Below are 20,150 nucleotides of genomic sequence, written 5' to 3'. Positions count from 1 at the left end.
TTTTGTATAGTTAAAAATACCAACAAAGATGACTAAAGACATTCAGAATACATCTTTTTATTTATCAAAATTCACACACTGAGTTCTACAAAAACCCATGTTTCAGTTTACTTCCATATTTTTGGTGGTTTATATTAAATTGACACGTCTTCAGGTAGCATGAAAACCATTCTAAACAGACAAATCATCATGAGTTTAAAGTATCTTCAATATAAAAAGTAACATGACTCTGTAGTCTATCAAAATTATAATTTAATTTTCATAAAAAAGCTAGAGGTGGTTCATAATTAATTACAGTAGCAAAGTGCTGTGCATTTCCATTTTAAGAATTCAGAACATTCATATGCACCTCTCAAAACGGTGGCATGAAGTTCTCTTGAGCTACAAGGGGAATCAGAGTGTTCTCCAACTCCTTCTGCTTCTGCAGGAGGCCCTGAAATAAATGAAAATGTTAATGTTCTGTCTTCCTCAAGAAGCCTGACCTAGTGAAGTGTCAGTTTCATAGTTAAAAACAATTTCCTTGTTAAGGCCCAATGATTTTTAAATACAGAACTTCAGAAGAAACAGTACAGCCTCATAGACTCAGGAGAGGGAACTTCTAGCAGCCTTCAAAAATGTGACTGGAGGGAAGCCAGGCCAGTTTCCAGGAATGACCATGCAGAGGGAAAAAGGACTTCTCCACTATGTGAAATGAAATTCCTCACCCCTTTGTGCACTGCCTCTGCATTTGCAGTATTGTAGTGAATTCTTGTATGAAGGGGAACCCAAAACCCTGATGGGCTTTTAGCCTTAGCACAAACAATACAGAGCAGGGGCAGCAGTGCCATTGGAACCAGGCCAGAGTCAGATATCTCAGGATACACAGATTAACTGTCAAAAGGTTCAGGGTTCCTGCTGTGTCAATGGTTCTTGGAAGTACTGATGATAGAGAAAACCTGTCACAAAAAAAATCTCTTGGAGATATATCCTTGTCTATCAAGTCATACATGATAAAACGTGTATAAATTAAATGATATGCATATGAATGTATAAAATATATGCCAAGTATGTGCATAAATTAAACATAAGTATTTTTACTGTAATTAACAGGATCATATATATATATATATTGATATATCTGCCCCCTTGCTCTCCTTTTAGACTAGTCAGAAATAATTTGGTACCATGGAAGTTTGTTTTCTAAAAAAGAAAGTAAATTATTTTTCTCAGAGTTACAAGGCCTTTCTCAAAGATAAGAGTTACAGGCTGCTGGCACAGCTCGGTGGGGACCTAATGCAAGGCAGCAGCTCCTACAGCAATTTAGACACAGATTACTGGTGGCAGCAAAGCAGCCTCTAAGACTCCACTTTGGCTCCTTGAAAGAGAGCAGTTGCCCATTTTCAATCACTTGATGAATTGCTTTCTAATTAATCAATATGATCTGGTTAATTCTATTAATGGGTCAGTGTTTTCAGTCTATGTATCAGAAACTACTATTTTTACAGAGTATTTTTTGCATTTAGAAGCATGTCATAAAACCAGGTTATAAAATAAACTGCCCAAAATAAACCAAGAGCTGAGGAACAAGTAACCCTGAAGGCTGGCAGTTCAATGTTTGTCACATGGGTGCTGGGAAGGTACTCAGCACTGGGAAACACTCCCCAGGGAGCCGTGGGGAGTTTCCCCACCCAGCCATTGTCACCTGCAGCCCTTGGCAGCGCTGCTGCTGCCTCAGGAACAATGGGGTGCTCTGTGGTACTGACCTGGGGGTGAGGGAGGTGTGCTCCTCTTTCTTAAACTTTGGTCCATCTTTCTCACAAAGAATTCACTCTGCTTGCCTTATCCACTGACCTTTGATTTCAGTGAGGAAAGTGAGTCTGTTGCTAGTTCCTATTCCTGCTGTGACCCAAGACACGGGCAGAGATTTGCTGTCTTGTAGCAAATGCAGTGACAGACTCACCCTCCCTTTGCCCTCTTTTCCCTGGGTCAGCCAGTCCCACTGGGCTCTTACTGCACCAGCCCAGCTGTATTTAGCACTGGCTGTGTGGAGTTCACAGACTAAAGACTGGTCAAAATTAAGTGACTATTATGTGCATTCCCCCAGAGAAAACAATGGCTAAATGTACTGTAAATATAGATATTGTATGTATGTAGTCTGAAACTATCAATCCACTCTATGTATTTATATATAATTGCAAAAGAGCAAGACTAGATTATCTTCTGAAACAGAAAACTGCTTTTTGTATTTCAGACAAAATCCTGCACTATTCATACTTTCTCAGTGAAATAACTGATGCAAAACAGGTGTCAGGAGGAGTACACAAGACTTAGGTATACAAGATATACTGATATGGAATAGTTCATGTCTTAAATGCCTTCTGCAGCTGGCAGGGAATTTAAAAAGGAACTCCACATGTTTTAAGTAAACTCTCTTGCAGAACCATGCCCCACTGAAAGACTAACCTTACTGTTACTTTTTACCCACTGCAAAATTGACTGTGGGTTCACCTGGCTTCTCTAAGCTTGCCAACTTTAACCTGTTTAACTAACCCTGGCTTTTGTATCCTCAGCAAGCACAGGATCAGATTGCACCTTGAATCTGGCTTCACTCTTAAGCAAAATGCCACTGGCAAGTGAAGTGAAACACAGAACAGGAACTTGTCTCAACAAGGTGAATCACTGCAGGCTGTGAACAGTACAAGGACCTAGGGGCTATTGCAAACTGTAACTGCTTCCCAAACAAGGACCTGGACCTGGACCTGGCCAGCTGAAAGTGATAATGAGTGGAAAACTCCAAAGTCACAGGTTGTGCTAGAACAGATAATGGAACTGGAGTGTAATCAGAGAAATAGGTGTAAGTGGCCCATAAGTCTAATGTGAAGATCTCTGTGTCATAAAGGAAGATGTAGTTCTTTGTGTTAGTTAGATTGGAATGGTGTGTTGTATTTGTAAGCTGAAGATAAAACCACAAGTTATGTAAGGCCTGAACCTCCAGATCTGGGACTCCAAGATAAATAAGGGAATTGGTGTCAGATTTGTACAAGTACAAAAGCTGGTGTAAAATGAACAGTGGGATGTGCAGATGGGGGTGCTGACCCCTGCATGCTCCTGGCACAGTAAAGGTGTCTTTACTGCTGTGGACTAGATTCCTTTGGATCAGAAGGCAAAATACTTAAGAGCTGTAGATATTTAACAAAAATGTTAATGAGCAGTGGGGAAGACCAGGTCCAGTGAAACCAATGTGGAAGCTGTTAGAAAGTGGCAGCCTTTCAGTGTTCTTGGGTCACAACTTTTCTTACTGACCTGGGGAGAGTCATTTACCTCCTGCTGAAGCATTTTGTGTACATGGCAGTGCTTCTGTCTTTCTAAAGCACAACAAGTAATCAATAGCATCAACTGCTGTTAATTTTTTTGTGCTTCACTCTCAGATTTTCTTCCCTTTATTTTGATTATTCATGAAATTTTCCTCTGTCAAAGCAAAATCCTGCTGCTAACAGTAAGGTACATTTAGTTTGGGCCCATTTAAAAGAAAGGGATGATAGTGGTACATGTTTATTTTCAGTGTTCTTCACAATGAAAAGGCAAGCCTGAAGTAAATATTTTTTGTCTTGCAGTCCTGTCAAACCATTTAGAAAGAAAAGTGCTCATGTGCATGTTCAGACCTGTGGCTTCAGTGGCTGTGAGCCACACCTGGTTGCTAACAGGTGCAGTATCCAATTCACTTGGGCTTTAATAACCCAATGCCATTACCAGCACCTGACTACAAAGAGAACAATGTACACAAACACACAGAGGCTTTTATCTCAGGAGCTCCTGTGTCTGTGGCATTAAGCTAATTTTCATTTTCTTTTCAGAAAACCTGGCTGATTGACAAATCCTGAATTTTCTTTTTACATGCTAACAAGTAGCAGCTGTCTTTGAATGATTTTTTTGAGTGTTTGTACTTCAAGTTTGCAAATTACAATATTTTTCCAGGCCTGACAGGAGACCACCCCACCAACCCCCAACCTCACCAACCCCACTGTTCTGTCCTGACCTGGCAACTGCAGAGAGGAAACCTCATTAACAAGGTTCTGGTGTTGTTAAAACTCTGTTCTTTTGAAACTGATACATCCCTAAAAACAACCCTAACCATGGAAACCTGGACCAAGTAATTGCTCTTGCTTTCAAGTTTGCTTAGGCACTTCACTGTTTCATAGCTGACTGAAGGACTAAGGAGTCCATATTCTCTCTCTAAGGATTCTCCAAAAGTAGAAGCAACATGTGAAAAAGAAAATTAGTAAAGTGGAACAAAAGTAGAGGACAGGGTTCAAAACATAAATCAAATTATGGAAATCAAATTAAAGACAACGATGTGATAATTTTTACTTCACTATTCATATATACACGGGCACAATTATCCAATAAATTTTTGCTTACCTGCCGTAATTTTGACAATCCTTCAAGAATTGCTTGTTGTCTCTCTCTCATTGTAACCACATCAGGATTTAGAAGAGGATCTCTAACGTGATCTGAGCTAAAAATCTGTCGTGGCATTTGGTAAGGATCTAAAAGTAAATGCATATCAAATAATTTAATAAATGTCTTTATTAATTTTCTTTTAATTTTGAAGCAGCAGATTTTGAAAGTTTGTGAAAAATCAGGGGTTGGTTGCTGTTGAGATCATTATCTCTATTTTTAAATCAAACAACACTTAGATTCCTAAACCCCCATCTCTATATAGTAATACAAGGAAGTACAATCATACTTTAGGAAAGCAAACAAACAACAAATTGATAATAGAATTTTTTTTGCCGCTTTTCAGATTTTTTAAAACTTTACAGTTTGTTATTTTTTTAATACCGAGTATAATTTGGTTTTCAGTGCCCTGTGGTGATTGCAGCAGAATCCAGTATCAAGCAAACAGGGACAGCAGTGGCACGGGTCTCACCGTGGGGCGGCGGGCAGTAAACCTCCCGCGTGCGCACGTAGGGCACGAACCGCGCCAAGGGGCCGCCGTGCTGGGGCTCTGCCTGGCTGCCCTCGGGCACCAGCAAGGGACAGCCCTGCCGCTGCCTGGGGGGGTACTTGGAGTAATCTGCTCCTCACTGCTGGAACAGGTGGTGAGTCAGACCTGTAGGGAACAACTCAAGTTCAGTAATGTGAGTTTTTTATATTACGGAGACAAGAAAAGCATGTGCATTTCAGTAAAAATGTATTTAATGAATGCTGAGAATTGACATACCTTTCTTCATTCAAGTGATTCTTATGAAATCTTTCTTCCTAGGAGAAAACCAAAAAAGCGAAAAGTAAAACAAAAAATCTCAGATTTTTTTTTTTATTTATTTTTCAGAGAAAGTTTTTTCTGAAATTCCAAAAGAACCTGGGTTCAGGAGAAGGGTATTTATCAAAGATTTGCATTTAAGAGACTTGCAGTGCCCATGAAGTAAATAAATTACAGGAGGATTTGTTCAAATTTTCTGTCTTTGGCAGCTCTAAGCACTATCAAAAATATTCTTGGAACATAGAAATTTATAATCCTACAATCCAAGATGTTAAAGGAAAGGTCCAGAGTTCTGCTGTTTGAAGGTGTGAGAAAGTGAGGTGTGTATGCACACAGAAGAGTGAGCAAGTGAGAGAGAAGGCAAGAGAAAAGCCAAGAATACACTTGATAGTATTTTCTTTAAAAGACTTTTTTCCAGCCACAAGCTCTACTGATATAATGCTTACTGCAAATGGAGAATGACTCCACTAAGAGGGAAGCATTTCTGTGGCAATGGAGTACATCCTCAGTAATCCATGCTCTTTGCAGAAATAACCATTGTTTTCTTGAGCAGGTACTGCTGTACCTCATCTGTCAGCACAGCACAATGACTGGAGAAAAAAAGCACGTTAGCAATGTCACTGTGTCCTGCACACTGCTTGCAATGAGTAAAACTCTGTTTACATAATGAATCAGTGGTAGTGAGGAAGTAAAAAGGAATCAACACTTTGGAAGATTGAAATAACAGTAAAAACTTAGTCACAAAATCTGAATATGTTCTCCTCCTTCTGATGAACAGAGTGCTGACATAAGGATGAGCAATAGGAGAATTCCAGTGCTCCAATTACAAAACTGAATTCCTACCCAGGTGAAACTGTGAGGAACAGGAGTCTTAAACCCACAGCATAGTTCTCCAAGGGCAGACAGTGACCCACCTTTCTGCCTGTGTGGCCCTTGCTCCCCAGAGCTGTGTCTTCCCGAGGTGACAGAGACCTGGCTGAGTGTCCCCCCCTCCTGGCACTGAGCTGCCCGGGGCTGTTCCTTTCCACCAGCTGCAGCAGCTCCATTTGCCGGCGCACTTTGTTCTCCTGCCTCTGTCTCTGCAGTGGTTTAGGGTACCTTTCTGAGGCTGGAATGTATCTTTTCTCAGGCTTGTTTATGTTCCAGTCAGGTCTTTTGCTGTACTTTTCTGAAGATTTAATGTGTCTTTCTTTTCTTGCATACTGCTCATATAGATCACTGTAAATACCACCAGTCTCTTTTCCTGAATGTTTATTTTTATCCATATACTGCATTTCCTTCTGGTATGTTTTGCTGGTAGAGGTTTCTTTATATTCTATGGAAATATCAGGTGATTCACAATCTGCAGTTCTTTCTTCAGCTGACTCAGTGTATGCTGAAGTACTAAAGCAATCTAAAACAAAAAAAAAAGATTGTATTTTAAGTCCAACTCTGAGCTATTCAAATTACTTGGTTGACTTTTGTATATGTATCAATCTACATTACTTATTTTATTCAAAAAATGATTGCTACAGTTTTATAATGCTTTTATTTTTTATTTTTTTCTGTGGAAGACAGGACCTGTAGAAGCAAACTCAGTGAGGAAGGGATAAAACACAGAAGACTGGAGAACCAAATCAAGTAACTTAAAAAACATGGACCTACTGGCTTGTGACCTTAAGTTGACACTGTATTGCAGACTATGGGATTTGTAACTGGTACGTACTAACTGTACAGAAATATAATTTATTTAGAAGAATAAATAGTGATAAATAGAGGAATAAAATGGTACACTGTGATTCACCAACATGACTGTGTCTGTGCAAGTATTTCTTGCTAGCTTCATTCCTTGTGAGTACCAGTGGTCTGGCTCAGTCTCACAGGCAGGGTCCCCTGCCTGTCTGGAGGTCCCTCAGAGTAACTCAGGTGGGCTCTGTACCTGTCTGCACGGCCGTGTCCTTCCGAGGGGAAGCCTGCTGCTCAGGGGGACTCCCCACACCATCAGGGAAATCAGTACTTCCTGCTGAAATGCCTGAATTACACTTTCCAAACTCTGTATCACCTGAAAAGGGTAAGTAAAGTTGTTCCTAATTAGTAACCTAATTCAATTTACAACCTGCTACAGAGTTACCACACTGTTGTGGTTTAGAGGTCAAGGCAATACTGAGAACTCTGGTCCAAATCCCAATACTCTCCCTTTTCCACTGGAAATCTTATAGCACATGGGTCTGAATATTCCTGTGCATTCCTGCCAATATCTTTGCATTTCTTCCTTTACATAATACAGTATTTGAAACTTACTAAAACACAATACTCTCCATAGGAGTTAACACTTAGATTTGTTTGAAAGGTAAATAAACTGTAATGAAATTTGGTTTATGACCCAAATGCACACAGGGAAACAAAAACCTCAAAAACCCACCCCAATCCCAGAAACAACTTGCTTTCAACCACCAAAGGAACAGAGGCTTATACTTGCCACCACCAAGACTGTTCTGAAGTTCTGAAATGTCATGTGCCTTCTGAGCCAAGTCTGGAATGTGCTGCTCTTGTTTTGATCCCTGTGCTAATTCCTGAGTTTTCTCTATTGTCTGATAAAGCTCTTTGGCTTTAAGAGTCGCAAGTTCCTTGGGAAAAAAAAAAAAAAACCAAAAAAAAACCGGTAAATATGTGATTATTTATTTAGAGAATAAAATCAAATTGATTATTTAATCACCATATAATCCTCAAGGTTTATATGTCTTTTTATTTAGGGAAATTTTCTGGTTTTTTTTCAAAACCAAAACTAGTTAAGTAAGTACAGTATGTAACTTTTAATTTCTGTGATTCTAAGTTCAGAACCTCTGTTGTACTAATGAAAGATCTCTAGTCTTAGCATTAAAAAGTGAGCCTCCAAGTTACCTGGATATTTATTTCCCTTCTAATAAATTTCTCTTTTTCTAGATGCCATCTGATGTCAGCCATCTGTGACTTCCTGTAAGGTGGTTTGTTGAAATTAAAGGAGCCTAAATGAAAGTAATAAACCCCAACTTGCTCCTACTGTTGCCATTTTGATACAACAAATTGTATTAAAATAGTAGTAAACCTTAGTAATTGACATTAGTTGACATTAGTAGTAGTTATGCTAAGGCTTAGTAGGCTGCATGTAACCTGCAGATGAACTTTATAGCGAATTTTGTAATGTAAGCAGTGTAGTTGAGAAATAATTACTTATCTTAAGGAGTGTATCCATTTATCTAGGGAATGTACCTTTTGGCAGAATCTTAAATGTCAGAGAGATTATGGTACCAAGTATCGAGAATGAAGTAAGAATTTGTTAAGATGAAGAAATCATGTAAAGAAACATATAAAAACCCTGTGAATTTTCTGTAAGATGGGGCTCTGTCTCTGGACACTAGTCCACAGGCTCCTGAGGCCTTAATAAAGCACCGCATAAACGACTTCGGTTGTTTGTGTTTTCTTCGGATCGGGCAACACTACTTGCACAAGAAGGAGACAGTCAATCACATCTTTAGTACTAAAGATAATGCAAACCACACCTCCTTTTGTTTTTGTTTCAGCATTTCTTCTTCCAACTGTTTCTGGAGTTGTGCTTTTTCTCTTGCCAGGCGCAGTTCTTCCTGTTGTTCTTCCCATTTTCTCTGCTCTTCCTCCAGTTGTTTCTTCTTCCGTTTTTCTTCCACCTGAGCCATTATTACTTTCTGGCAGGATCAGAACAAAAAGGGTAAAGTAAAATATGTAACATTAATGTACTGTAAGACATTTATTTGTGTATTTTTGTGTATGTGTAGAATTGAATTTGGACAATTGAAAAAAGAAATGAAGACAATTTATTTCAAACACTCCTGGTTTTGTTTCTGGAAAACCACCAGCCCAATCAAGCAGTCTGAAATAATCAGATAGGAAAAAGGAGCTTTTTATGTTTTAGAAAATACTTTTTTTTTCCTTGTAAAGAGATGAAGGTCTGATTTTCACCTTATGCACATACAGTAATCCAGAGTTTGATCCAGCAGAGTAACAGTGTGACCAGAACAGTCTCCACATTTATACTGAGACTTCACACAGTGCTCAAGACACCAGCACACAGACACACATTGTTAGGCTGCCACAGAGGTTAGGTAAATGTCAGTGAAGTAGATAAAAAACGAAAGGTTCATGGAGTGGGAATCTGTAAATAGCAGATTTTGCCTCCTTGTAGCAATGGAGACTGAAGGAAAATGCACATAAACCTGCTAGAGCTCTAAAGACTGAACTGTACATTTTTTGAGGCAGAAATTCAGTTACAGAAATGCAATAATCTCGTGCAAATATTGAAAGAGAATTGTACAGTGTGACCAAAGGAAATATTGCCAAACAATGTACATGCCATCTAAAGCATAAAAGTCAAGTGCCTCCCTGGGTTCTGGTATTTAATCTCATGCTTTATTCAGGAGACATTACCTTTCATCCTTCCTTCTTATTAAAAAAGTGTGAGGCTTTAAAACCAAAGTCTACCTGATGTTCCAACTGCTTCTGCCTCCTCCTCTCCCTCTCCTCAATCTGTGCAGGGTCCAGCAGAGCTGTCATGGAACGGAGGAAACTGTGAACAAAGGGACATGTCAATGTTTTAACCACTAGAAAATAACCCTTAAGCCTTTCTTAATTAGAATCAGTTAGATTTCATTTTCATATTGAGGTTATTCCGTTGTGTTAATTATAAATGAATATATAAATTAAGTAATAGATTATGAAATCCTTTTCATTAAGGAACAAAGTAAGGTTATTTGCAATAAATTTCATCAATAAATAATGGCAGCACCTCTGCTTCACTTTCAATAGTGAAACAACAGGTATTTGGAAAAAAGCAAAAGCCAAATGAATGTAAAGGATTTTTAATTTTTTTTTAATTTCTGAGGAGGTACCAGAAATGTACTGGTTGGGGAAATAATTACCCTTACAAAGCTCACTCACCTGACTCTCTGACTTTGTTCCAAAGCATCCTTTTTAGCAGCTTTTTCTGCAGTTCCCATCTGTAAGGGCACGAGGTTGTCTAAAGCTGCAGATGACAAAGGGTGAATGAAAGCAGCTGGGTCCTTGGGGTCAGGTGACAGGGAAAGACTTGCAGGCTTTCTGTGCATTCCATTTAAGGGGTGTTGTGCATTAGCATTAAAGTGGTTCTTAAAAGAATCAAAATGCATTTCCCATCTGTCATGCTCTTCTGCCTAAATGAGTATCAAACAACAACAACCAAAAAAAAAAAAAAGAAAAAGCATTCAGTTGCACTGTTTTTATGAAGTGTGGTTAATAAAACACACACTATACATTGTGTAGTCAGGAACATTTGAAAAGCTACAATGCAGACAACACTTAATTCCTCAAGTGAGAAGACAACTGTCTCAGCTACTTAAAATGCAAGTCAGATCACAGATTATAATGCTGATCCATACCTGGTCAGCACAAACATATTTCTACTACATTTTCATGAAAAAAAGGAAAAGGTCACTCCCTGGTGTCATCAGCCCTCCTTACACAGCACACATACCCAATTAACAATCAGGCAGCTAATGAAGGAACCTTTCCCAGCTGTGTTCCCTTCACAGTTAAGAAATTCACTTTATAAAGGAAGTCTGATCCTTCAGCAGCTCAGGAAAAGACAAGACTTGTATGTAGGTTTGTAACCACCCCTGGCAGCAAGGCTGTCTTTGAGGGTAAAAAAAAGTAAGGCTATTTTCTTAAATACTTCCTACTCCTGTAGTCTACACTAATTTCCTTTTTCCAAAGTGTCTAGCCACAGTCTCTATACCACCTTGCAAACCCAAGTTCTTCTACACATGGTGGAAAAGAGAAACAAAGTATAGCACTACTGTTGGAAACAATATTAAGTGTTAAATTTTTATTTTGTCTCTCTAGTAAGGCTTGACTCGACTTTGCCTTGCAGAAAGGAATTTTCTTGTTTTATTAGGAGATGCAGAATAACTCTTAAGGAGATGGGCTGAACATACCAACAGACTGGGAGCAGCAAAGATACCAAGAAAGATAAAAGGTCATCAGTGGAACATCAACAAAACATCAGTGGCCATCTACTAACATTTACCCTCAGATGCTGCCTCTGACAGAACTGGAGACATCTGATCCAGAATGGACTGGTAAGAATGAAAATTTAATTAACATGGAGGTGAGGAGATTCAGATCCAATGGGAAACTGAATCCTGGAGGTTGCTCAACTCTGGACCAATGAACTTAATTTAAAACAGTGCATCTCTATGAGTTTTGACTGTATAAAGTTTGGGGGAAAACCTGCAAAAACATGTGTGTTTGGAATATTTTCCTTGGCACATCCTGGCCAGAAAATGAAGTAATGCCTGATTCTCTCACTTCAAATATAATGCTAGAGGGGTTTTATTTTCTCCCTGATTTTCAGTGATGTTGGCACTGTCTCCATCCCTGCAGCAAGCCCTCTAACACACCAGGCACTAAAATACTGAACAGGCTCAGTGTTCACTTCATCCTTATGGTGAAAACCTGGACATGCTGCAGAAAATTCCATTTTTGTTGCCACTTCACTAATCACAATTTTTATTTCTAAAAACAAAAAGAAAGTAAGATCTCTCTTATTTCAAAAAATCCCTCTAAACCACAGGTACCTTTGATAAATTAAGTTTTTCTTCTATTTTTCGTAGTTTAGCTTCTTCCCTCTGCTTGTTCAACTCTTCAAGCCACTTCTTCTGTTGCTCATGCTTCAAAGCACTAAAAGGTCTCTCCTGTGGCACAGCTTCCTGAAATAAGATAACTGGCTAGTTCCACAAGAAATTAAGTATCTTGTTTAGCCACATAATAAAGACTTGGCAGAAAGCTCTGCCTTTGGCTGGAGAGCAAAACTAGACCTTTCTCTAGTACATAAAACCATGTAAGTTTGTAACTGTACCGAGTGTCTGACTGCTAATAGAAAAATAATTCCTACTTGAAGCATCTCACTCCAGAAAACCCTACATTCTTGTATCATGAACAAAAATTCCTTTTTCTTTCTCTAGTTCACTGCTCAGTGTTCCAGGTAGGTTAAGCACCACAGTGTAATTAGTGGTGATCTGTCTCAAATTAAGGAGCTACCATCTTCTTTCTTCTTCTTAACAGATCTCTGAATTATTTATAACAAGCTCCAGTGGCACTGAGAACTTCCAATGCCATCTGACAAAAAACTCTCTTCAATCACTGCCTAGCAGCCATAATTTCAGACCTACTTGAACCTTCTGCCATCAATATCAAAACCTATTTTATACAGGTTACCACTTCTCTATTTCTTCAACTCATACTTAGAAAACTAATGAATACTGCATGTCACACCTCTAGTACTGTTTTTCACATCAGTTTTGAAGGAAGTGCCATCTTCAAAGCATTGATATTTTGGTAAACATTCATTTAGACAAAGTTATTTATGCACAGCAAAAAGGTCTAAGGAATTCTAGTTTAAAATAACTTCTTTTAGAGACAAACATTTGTTGTTAATAAATAAGTAAAAAAACACCTGTATGCAATTGAAGATCTTACCCTGAAAGCCAATGCTGTACAACTACCAGCTGGAAAGTTAGAAGAACTGAAATCAGAGGAGTGCCCAGCTGGAGCTCCTGGAACGTTCAGTGCAACTCCATCAGCCTCTGTGGCTAAAGCAGCTGTACAGGCAGAGTTTTCCTCAGTGCCATGAACTGAGTCAGCTGGAAACACTGTCTGCAAATAAAGGGACCATTCTGAGACTTACTTAGTTCACCTGTTTCATTATTACAAAATTATAACAAAATCTTCTTATTTTATTATAACAAATTCATCTTCTATGAATTAGAAGTTAAACTGTTCTGCAACAGTGCTGTGAAAACTGTGCTCTTGTGTTTATTGACAGCCTTACCTGGTCTGGGTCAGGTGTTTCCACTTTATGGGTTTTATCACTGCCAAGTTTTGCCCAGAAATAACCCACCTCTCCCTCCAAAGTTTCTTTCAGTTTCTTCTTCAGGGCTACCTGTTCATCTTAAACAAAACCAAACTCTAGTAAGAGTTCCTACTGCAAACATTTAGCAGTTAAAAAAAAGAAACAGACAGCAATGCATGTCTCCCTGTCACTTGGACTGTGAAATGGACACAACAGTTGTCACTGATCAGTCTGAACAGCCCTTTGCTCTTAAGAGCAAAGTGAGTGTCTGCCCAGGGATGCAGAGCTAACTGGGGAGTCTCTCTGAGAAGACTAAAAAACAATTTCCCACGTAAAACTAGCAAACAACCAATATATAAACTCTCTCAATTTTGTTACACCAGTCTTGAATTACTTTAATATTATTAAAAACAATGGAGGTATAATGGAAGCTACTGACAATGCAGAATTAAACCTTGAAACCAAATGATCTAAATTCAAGTTCAAAACAAAACACAGCACTCCTCCATGTGAATCATAAAAAGCTTAATTTGTCAGAGGGAATTTACTACTGTATTATTAAAGTTTTAGTTTCCTCCAGAGATTCCCCTTGATTGGTGATGGGACTGGACTGCAAACTCTCTCAAGTTCAAATTGCAATTTCATACACTCAGTCATACTTGTAGATTGGAGTTATGCTGTTGCCATTAAAAAACAAATGAATTTTTAAACTATAACAGCAGTCAATTATTGTCAGAATGCGACAAAACTACTTGCAAGTAGCACCTAAAATACAAAGCATAACAATATATATTATTTGAGATAATATTTAATTGGCAAAAAAGTGTTTCTTGCAAGAATTTATAATATTTGCATAAGTCTTGAAATTCAAGAAATTTAATCTGTCTTGGAGACTTATTTACTTTTCAATTTGTAGCAACTGTACTGAAATAAATGTGAAAGGGCACAAGGAATATCAAGTTTCTTGGCATTCTGAATGCAATAAAAATTGATCAAAAATGTATTTTATACAACATAAGTACCTAATTCCTTCTTCCATTGGGTCTTCTTAAATTCCAATAAGGCTTTCTTCCCTTCTCTTTCACCCAAGGTACTAAACAAGTCAGCAGGTTTCCATGAATCCTTTCTAGAGAAAAGGAAGGAGGGAGAAGATTTTAGTGGCAACTTTTAAATTAGTATTTATAAACAAAATTAATGTTATTAACATATGATATGAACCTTTATTGCAGACAGAATTTTTGTACACACTAACACAAATGTACCTACATAACTTTCTGTCCTGGCTGTGGCTGTGCTTCTTGTTTCCTGCCTGAATCAGAGTTTGCTTCATCTGGAACTGGGGACACTTCACAATCTTTTTGGAGTGATGCTATAACATTTTCCTCTGATGCCTCATTAGTAGCTGTGGTAGAACATAAATATATATAAATGTATATATAACCACTAAACTTGCTTCAGCTTTGAATAAATACTTTGAGAGCAGCAGAAACTTGCAGATTCACCACAATTTAACAGAAGTGTTTTCAGCCCTGCTTATATAGTTAAGGCACTTAATTTAGACCTTCACAGGGTATTTTTAAAATGCTAGACTTAGTTATCACTTATTCTTGACTAAGGGCTCAGAGTATGGGACTCTAATAAATTGCAGGATGTCTTACTCTTGGTGCCAAAGTTGACCCCCTCCACAGATCCACCAATAGGAGGAAGAATGCAATAAAGGAAGATGAGCACCAGTTCTTACACTTCTGAGTAGAAGTGGGGAGGGAAAAGGAAAAATACATTCAGCACTGACAGTCCATATAAGCAAAAAGACACATATCCATCTTTGGCCATAGGGAAATGGCAGAAGTGCTCTTGAGACACAGAGGAAGACCTGAACTCTTCACAAACCAGAAGGGCCCTTCTCTTTGGGCAGAGGTACAGTGCAGTTCTGTTTTTCCCCAGTGTAAAATAGGTTTTATTTTGCATCATACAGTGATGACATTTCTTGCTGGTTTGCTCTTCAAAATACTGGAAATCTATCAATCAATCAATCTTTTTTGCTGTCACAATTCTGAAATGCTTGGTTCCTCACAGTAACAATGTTACATCCATAATGGCAAATGGTATTTTGTCTGTAACCACCCAACATAAATGTGACATCTCTACAATGTGCAAGTAAGCTTAAATTACCAACTCTTGCTGTTTCCATGAAACAAATGCATTCCATGGCTGGTGTCTTACCCATTTCCTCTTGCTTTTCATGAGTTTCAGAGATGCTTCTTCCTTCTTTAACAATCTTCAAAATCTGTTGAAGCTGTGTTTGTGTTAAACACACCAAACTTTTTAAGTCTTCAGCTGACACATGTGGGGCTTGAGGTTTGTGTTTAGTTTTTTTCACAATACTAGGATCCTCTGAATCAGGATCTCTGTTTGTCTTATCTCTTTGGAAAATCAAAGAGTATCCTTTAGTTGTAGCTTCATGTGAGGAATGTTTATTTACTTGCAGTTTTTCACCTTTTCTCATTGATAAGCTTGATTCACTCCTTGGTTTTGTTAAACTTTCCTGCTTGATACAAGCATTTTGTGTTGGCCTCAAGATGAGCCCAGTGTGCTTCATTCTCAATGCCTGTTTATGTGCTCTGGCTTTATTACCCATCTGTCAAAGCAAAAAGATTTCACCATCTATTAAATAAGAAGAAAAAATTGTATTTGTAACAAATGAAAACAAGACTGAAGCAACAAGGAAAATAAGTGTAATTTTTCTTTTCTGTAGAAACCCCATATAAACTAATGAAATATTTTCATGAGTACCAGGAATACTTTTGGAAGAGGGCACAGCACCTGAATTTGAGTATTTCAAAATGACAGTATCAATAACAACTTTATGTAGCATGACATTTAAAAGTATTAATAAGCATTAAATCTGCATTACTTTGGTGTTTCTGAAGCCTGGCCCCAAACAGGTACATGTATTCATCATGCAGCCAGCTGTATTTCAATACTGATTTTTCCACTCTGAACTAAAGACTTATCCTTTCCAAGGTCCTTGGTACAAACTTCTAATTATTTCCTGTCCATTAGGACATTTTTATGCTTTTTCTCCTTCCTAAACCCATAGCATTCCAGTTTACTCAGAGACAACCTGCATAACCAAACTTGAAATCAAACACTCTTCAGATCTCTATTTTACCAGAATTCCTTTAAGGTCTTGGAAAGTTCCAATTTAGATGATTCTCTCTGCTGCTCTAACTCCTTGGTCAAGGAAACTAAAGCATTTTGAAAAAGTAAAGAAATTAAAAAAACTTTGAATTCATCCTTTTGAACAGCTATTATAAACCTGAGAAATAACAGAATATCTCAAGTTAGAAGGGACTCATATATTTCTTTTTCATAAATATAATTGATTGCAAGTATTTAACAGTTCAATTTCTCAAATTTTTTGTTAACAAATAGTTAACAATAGTGTGTGTTCTAAAAATTTTAGACTTACCTTCTTGGCAGACTTTGATTTATCTTTTGGGAAACAAACACAAACATATGAAAGAAGTATTTAATAACAACTTGCTCCTGAAAAACAATCTTGAGAAATTAGTAAAACGTTATATTAATCCAATTTTTGTAAATCATGGGAAAGTACTTTTCCCATACCATCTGTTCTGATTATTTTACTTTTTTTTTTTACTTATTTCAGTATACATACTTCAAAAGTATGTTGGAAAAAATTTAGATATATTTCAGTAACTATTTCCTATTAAAAAACCCTGTACAGTTTAATACACATCTAATCAAATCATTGTGCCAGTCAGACCTTCCCCAGCTATTCACTGTTTCTCACAGAGCCCTGTGCCTTCTTTGGTTCCATGATACTGTTTGTCTCCATTACTTCCACACCTGTTCAGTCTTAACTCACATCCTGGAGGATGCATAGAGGTGTAGTAGTCTCAAAAATAGTAAGTACCATGTTCAATATAATACTTATGAATAAAGACTGTTCTAATATTAATAGAGGGAATGTGGTACTCAAGCAATCCTGTACACATAGCTATTTTCTTTGGGGTTTTTTTCTGTGCAAGAGAGAAAAACTCTCCAGTAGCAGCTTAAGCTACTGCAGAATAACCCTACTTTAGCCCTTGAGAATGTGAGCAGTGTTTTTCAGTGCAAAAACCAAAATTCAGAACAAATACCATTTGATGCAATTTTTGACAGCATTTAATTCAAGGAAATGTTTGATATCAATGTATAAACAAGATGATTCTGGAAAAGACTGCTTGTTCAAGGCTAGTTCACTGTCCACAACAAGGCTTTATCTTGGAGCACTCTGGAACACAGACTGTCCCTATGCAGCCAAAGATGCTAAAGATGGTTGTAAAGAGCACTGGAATTCCTTCCTGGCTCAAAACATCTAATTGCAAATACTGAAGCGACTTTAAAAATGTGATTTTACTATAATGCTGTGTAACTGAAGCAGTTATTAAGCCTCTTCCATCCTGGCAAGTAAGGTACTATAAAGTTACAGAAATTATCAAGTTTTGCCAGTTGATACACAATAGCACTTAACTTTTTAATTTTATGACCAGCTAAGCAGTGGAGACTATTTGCCAGCTGTTCCCTGGTACACAGACTATTCAGAGTTCATTATCAACCTACTCCAATCGAGCTGGTGAGAGAGAGGACTTGTAAATAACAATGCACACTCTTCCTAAGATGAAAAATATTTCAGGAAAGCTGGGCTTTATGTCTCTTGGATGTTAGGTTTAACTTCAAGAAGCTTTAAAGATTACTTGAGATAAATAATTTTAAAAATACCAGAAGAAGCTAAAATTAGCCTAGGCTTTCCATCCAGCACTTCGGTTTCAAGCTTCAGTCCATCACTGCAAAAGGAGAGAGAGAAGAATCTGATATATTAAGTAATCTGATAACGGTAAGATTTTTACATTAATAATAGGAACAATTGTACTTAATTATAGCACAGTATTTACTGCTGTTTCAGACGGTCCTTCACATCCCAAGCTATGTTTTGAGAAGTTACTTAAAACAAAGTAATCAACGTCTTGAAGAGGATACAGTTTTACTGGTACTGAAAAAACTGGATTGGTATGTTGCAAAGCAGATCTTTAACACTAAAGATGCCGCTCAATACTGTTACACAGAGCAATACCTCTCAAGAATTTAACAATCCGACAATATAACGGGGGTGCTACACAAATGTCTAACCAAGTCTCCCGAACGCCAGCGCTGATCACGAAGCACTTTGTACTTTGGGAACATCCTTTGGTTGTGCTTCCACGCACAACAATTCACCTTTGCAAGCGCAACAAGCGCTATTTCTAAGCGTTTACAAGATAAAAACGTGGCAACGTGAAGCACCCAACCGCTTTTCTTTCTTCCGTGCCCTGGGACAATCCAACATGACGATATGAACTTCAAGTAATACTTTATCTTCATATTTCATTATAAAATGTTAACAATTAAATAATCCAGCGCAGTTGGAGCTCGCACGCAGCTTTCTAAGGGGCAGCTTAGAAAGGATCCCTTCACTGAGGGGAGCCGCCGCCCGGCCCGGCCCGCTCGGAGCCGCAGCCGGCGGGGCCCGCGGGACGCGGAGGGTGCGCGCTGCCCCCGGCCCGCGCTGCCCGGCACCCCGCGCCGCCCGCCGCGCCCCACAGCCCGTCCCGAGGCCTCCCACGAGAAGGGTCGCTAGCCCCCTGCTCCGTCCCACAGATCACTCCCGCCCTGGCGCGGGACCGACCCTCCCCGAACCGCTGCATCCCGCAGGGAGCGCGTCCCGCTGCCCGCCCGGCGCGGCCCCGCTCGCTCCGTACCCCAGGTTCATGGCGCTGCCCGGCGGCCGCCGAGCCCCGCCGAGCCCCGCGCATCGCCCGCCCTCAGCGCCGCGCCCCGCTGAAGGAGCCGCACGCCGATTGGTTGTCCGCGGGAAAACCTCCACCAATGAGCACTCGCAGCACTACGGGGCGGGGCGGCCGGGAGCGCCGGGAGATGGAGTCCTGAGGGATGGAGTCCTGAGGGATGGAGTCACGCACGTCCCCCGGGTCCAGAGCGCTGGGAATGAGGTCCCGCACCCGCCCGTCCCGGGGGATGGGGTCTCGCAGCCCGGCTGAGGGTGCGAAGCAATAGCCGGGCGATTATCCCCGGCCTCGAGCACCTGCGGAGGAACGAGGGAAAGCAGGGGAACAAGGGGCGAGCGGGGAGGGAGAGAAGATGCGTGTGGGGAGGGTCTGAGCCAGCCGCTGCGGGCGGCAGCTACTCGCTCGCATTTTATATGTATTTACGTATTTTCTGAAGTGATTTGGGCAAAGCGGACAAGGTAGGAGAGGGGCGAGAGGCTGAAGGTAAGGGTCGGAACGGCGGGGGCCGCGCAGCTCCATCTGGAGAGGCAAAGAGCGGTAATGAAGACGAGACACTGAGCAGGGAGAGCCGAGAGCGGAGGGCGCGGGGTTCCCCAGAGGCAGCGCAGCCGTGCCCGGTAGGAGCCGTCCCGTCCCGTCCCGGCTGCCGTGCCCTTGTAGGAGCCGTCCCGTCCCGGCTGCCGTGTCCCGGTAGGAGCCGTCCCGTCCCGTCCCGTCCCGTCCCGCAGCCGTGTCCCGGGACCGGCCGCCCTGCGCTGCCGCGGCGCTTTCTACACCGCGCTCCTGCTGAATTGGGCGATCCGGCCCTTGCCGATCGCCACTGGTTTGGTGGTTTCCAGCTGCTGGTTTGTGGTCCTGGCTCGTTTGTGATGCTCGAGAAGCGTTTTGGGAGCTGTAGACTGAGGATTGCTGTTGTGTGGGTACACCTTCTGGAATAATGGGACCCGTAAAATGCAAATTAAATGAATCTACGTTTGGCAAAGGAGGATTTGGTTATGTTAAAGAATACAGTCAGATTCAATAAAATGCTTCAGAGCCCGTTGAGTTATTTACTATTCAAGATGGCATTTAGGCTTATGCTTAAAGCCAAATGCTTACTGAATTCCATTATTTCAAAGGAGTTAAGACCTCAAGATCTGTTGGAATAGTGTTGCTTCTAGATGTGGTTAATTTTGTCTTGCCA

The 20,150-nt window shown here is 39.9% G+C and overlaps 1 protein-coding gene across 1 annotated transcript; it reads right to left on the bottom strand.

Moving 5' to 3' along the window:
• Positions 1-41: 41 nt before the first annotated feature.
• CCDC66 (coiled-coil domain containing 66) lies at positions 42-18,948 on the bottom strand. Its single transcript, XM_079317196.1, has 19 exons — positions 18,923-18,948; positions 17,882-17,971; positions 17,748-17,757; positions 15,342-15,756; positions 14,385-14,520; positions 14,141-14,244; positions 13,098-13,216; positions 12,746-12,922; positions 11,845-11,976; positions 10,172-10,422; positions 9,716-9,800; positions 8,761-8,922; positions 7,695-7,848; positions 7,161-7,283; positions 6,157-6,635; positions 5,204-5,241; positions 4,910-5,092; positions 4,399-4,642; positions 42-433 (listed from the first exon to the last, which is right to left on the bottom strand). The coding sequence occupies exons 1-19, from the start codon at positions 18,931-18,933 to the stop codon at positions 353-355; spliced, it is 2,994 nt and encodes a 997-aa protein (XP_079173322.1). The 5' UTR covers positions 18,934-18,948; the 3' UTR covers positions 42-352.
• Between the last annotated feature and the right edge of the window lie 1,202 nt (positions 18,949-20,150).

The sequence above is a fragment of the Erithacus rubecula genome (genome assembly GCF_903797595.1).
Source record: "Erithacus rubecula genome assembly, chromosome: 13".
Classification (NCBI taxonomy): domain Eukaryota; kingdom Metazoa; phylum Chordata; class Aves; order Passeriformes; family Muscicapidae; genus Erithacus; species Erithacus rubecula.
Note: the sequence above shows the minus strand (reverse complement) of the source record. Positions and strands in the feature narration are given on the sequence as shown.

Coding starts and splice junctions, on each gene's coding strand:
- CCDC66 (XM_079317196.1), bottom strand. Junction 14,521..15,341: donor TGAAAAGCAAGAGGAAATGG/GTAAGACACCAG, acceptor GTTCTACCACAG/CTACTAATGAGGCATCAGAG. Junction 8,923..9,715: donor AGAAGCAGTTGGAACATCAG/GTAGACTTTGGT, acceptor TGATCCTGCCAG/AAAGTAATAATGGCTCAGGT.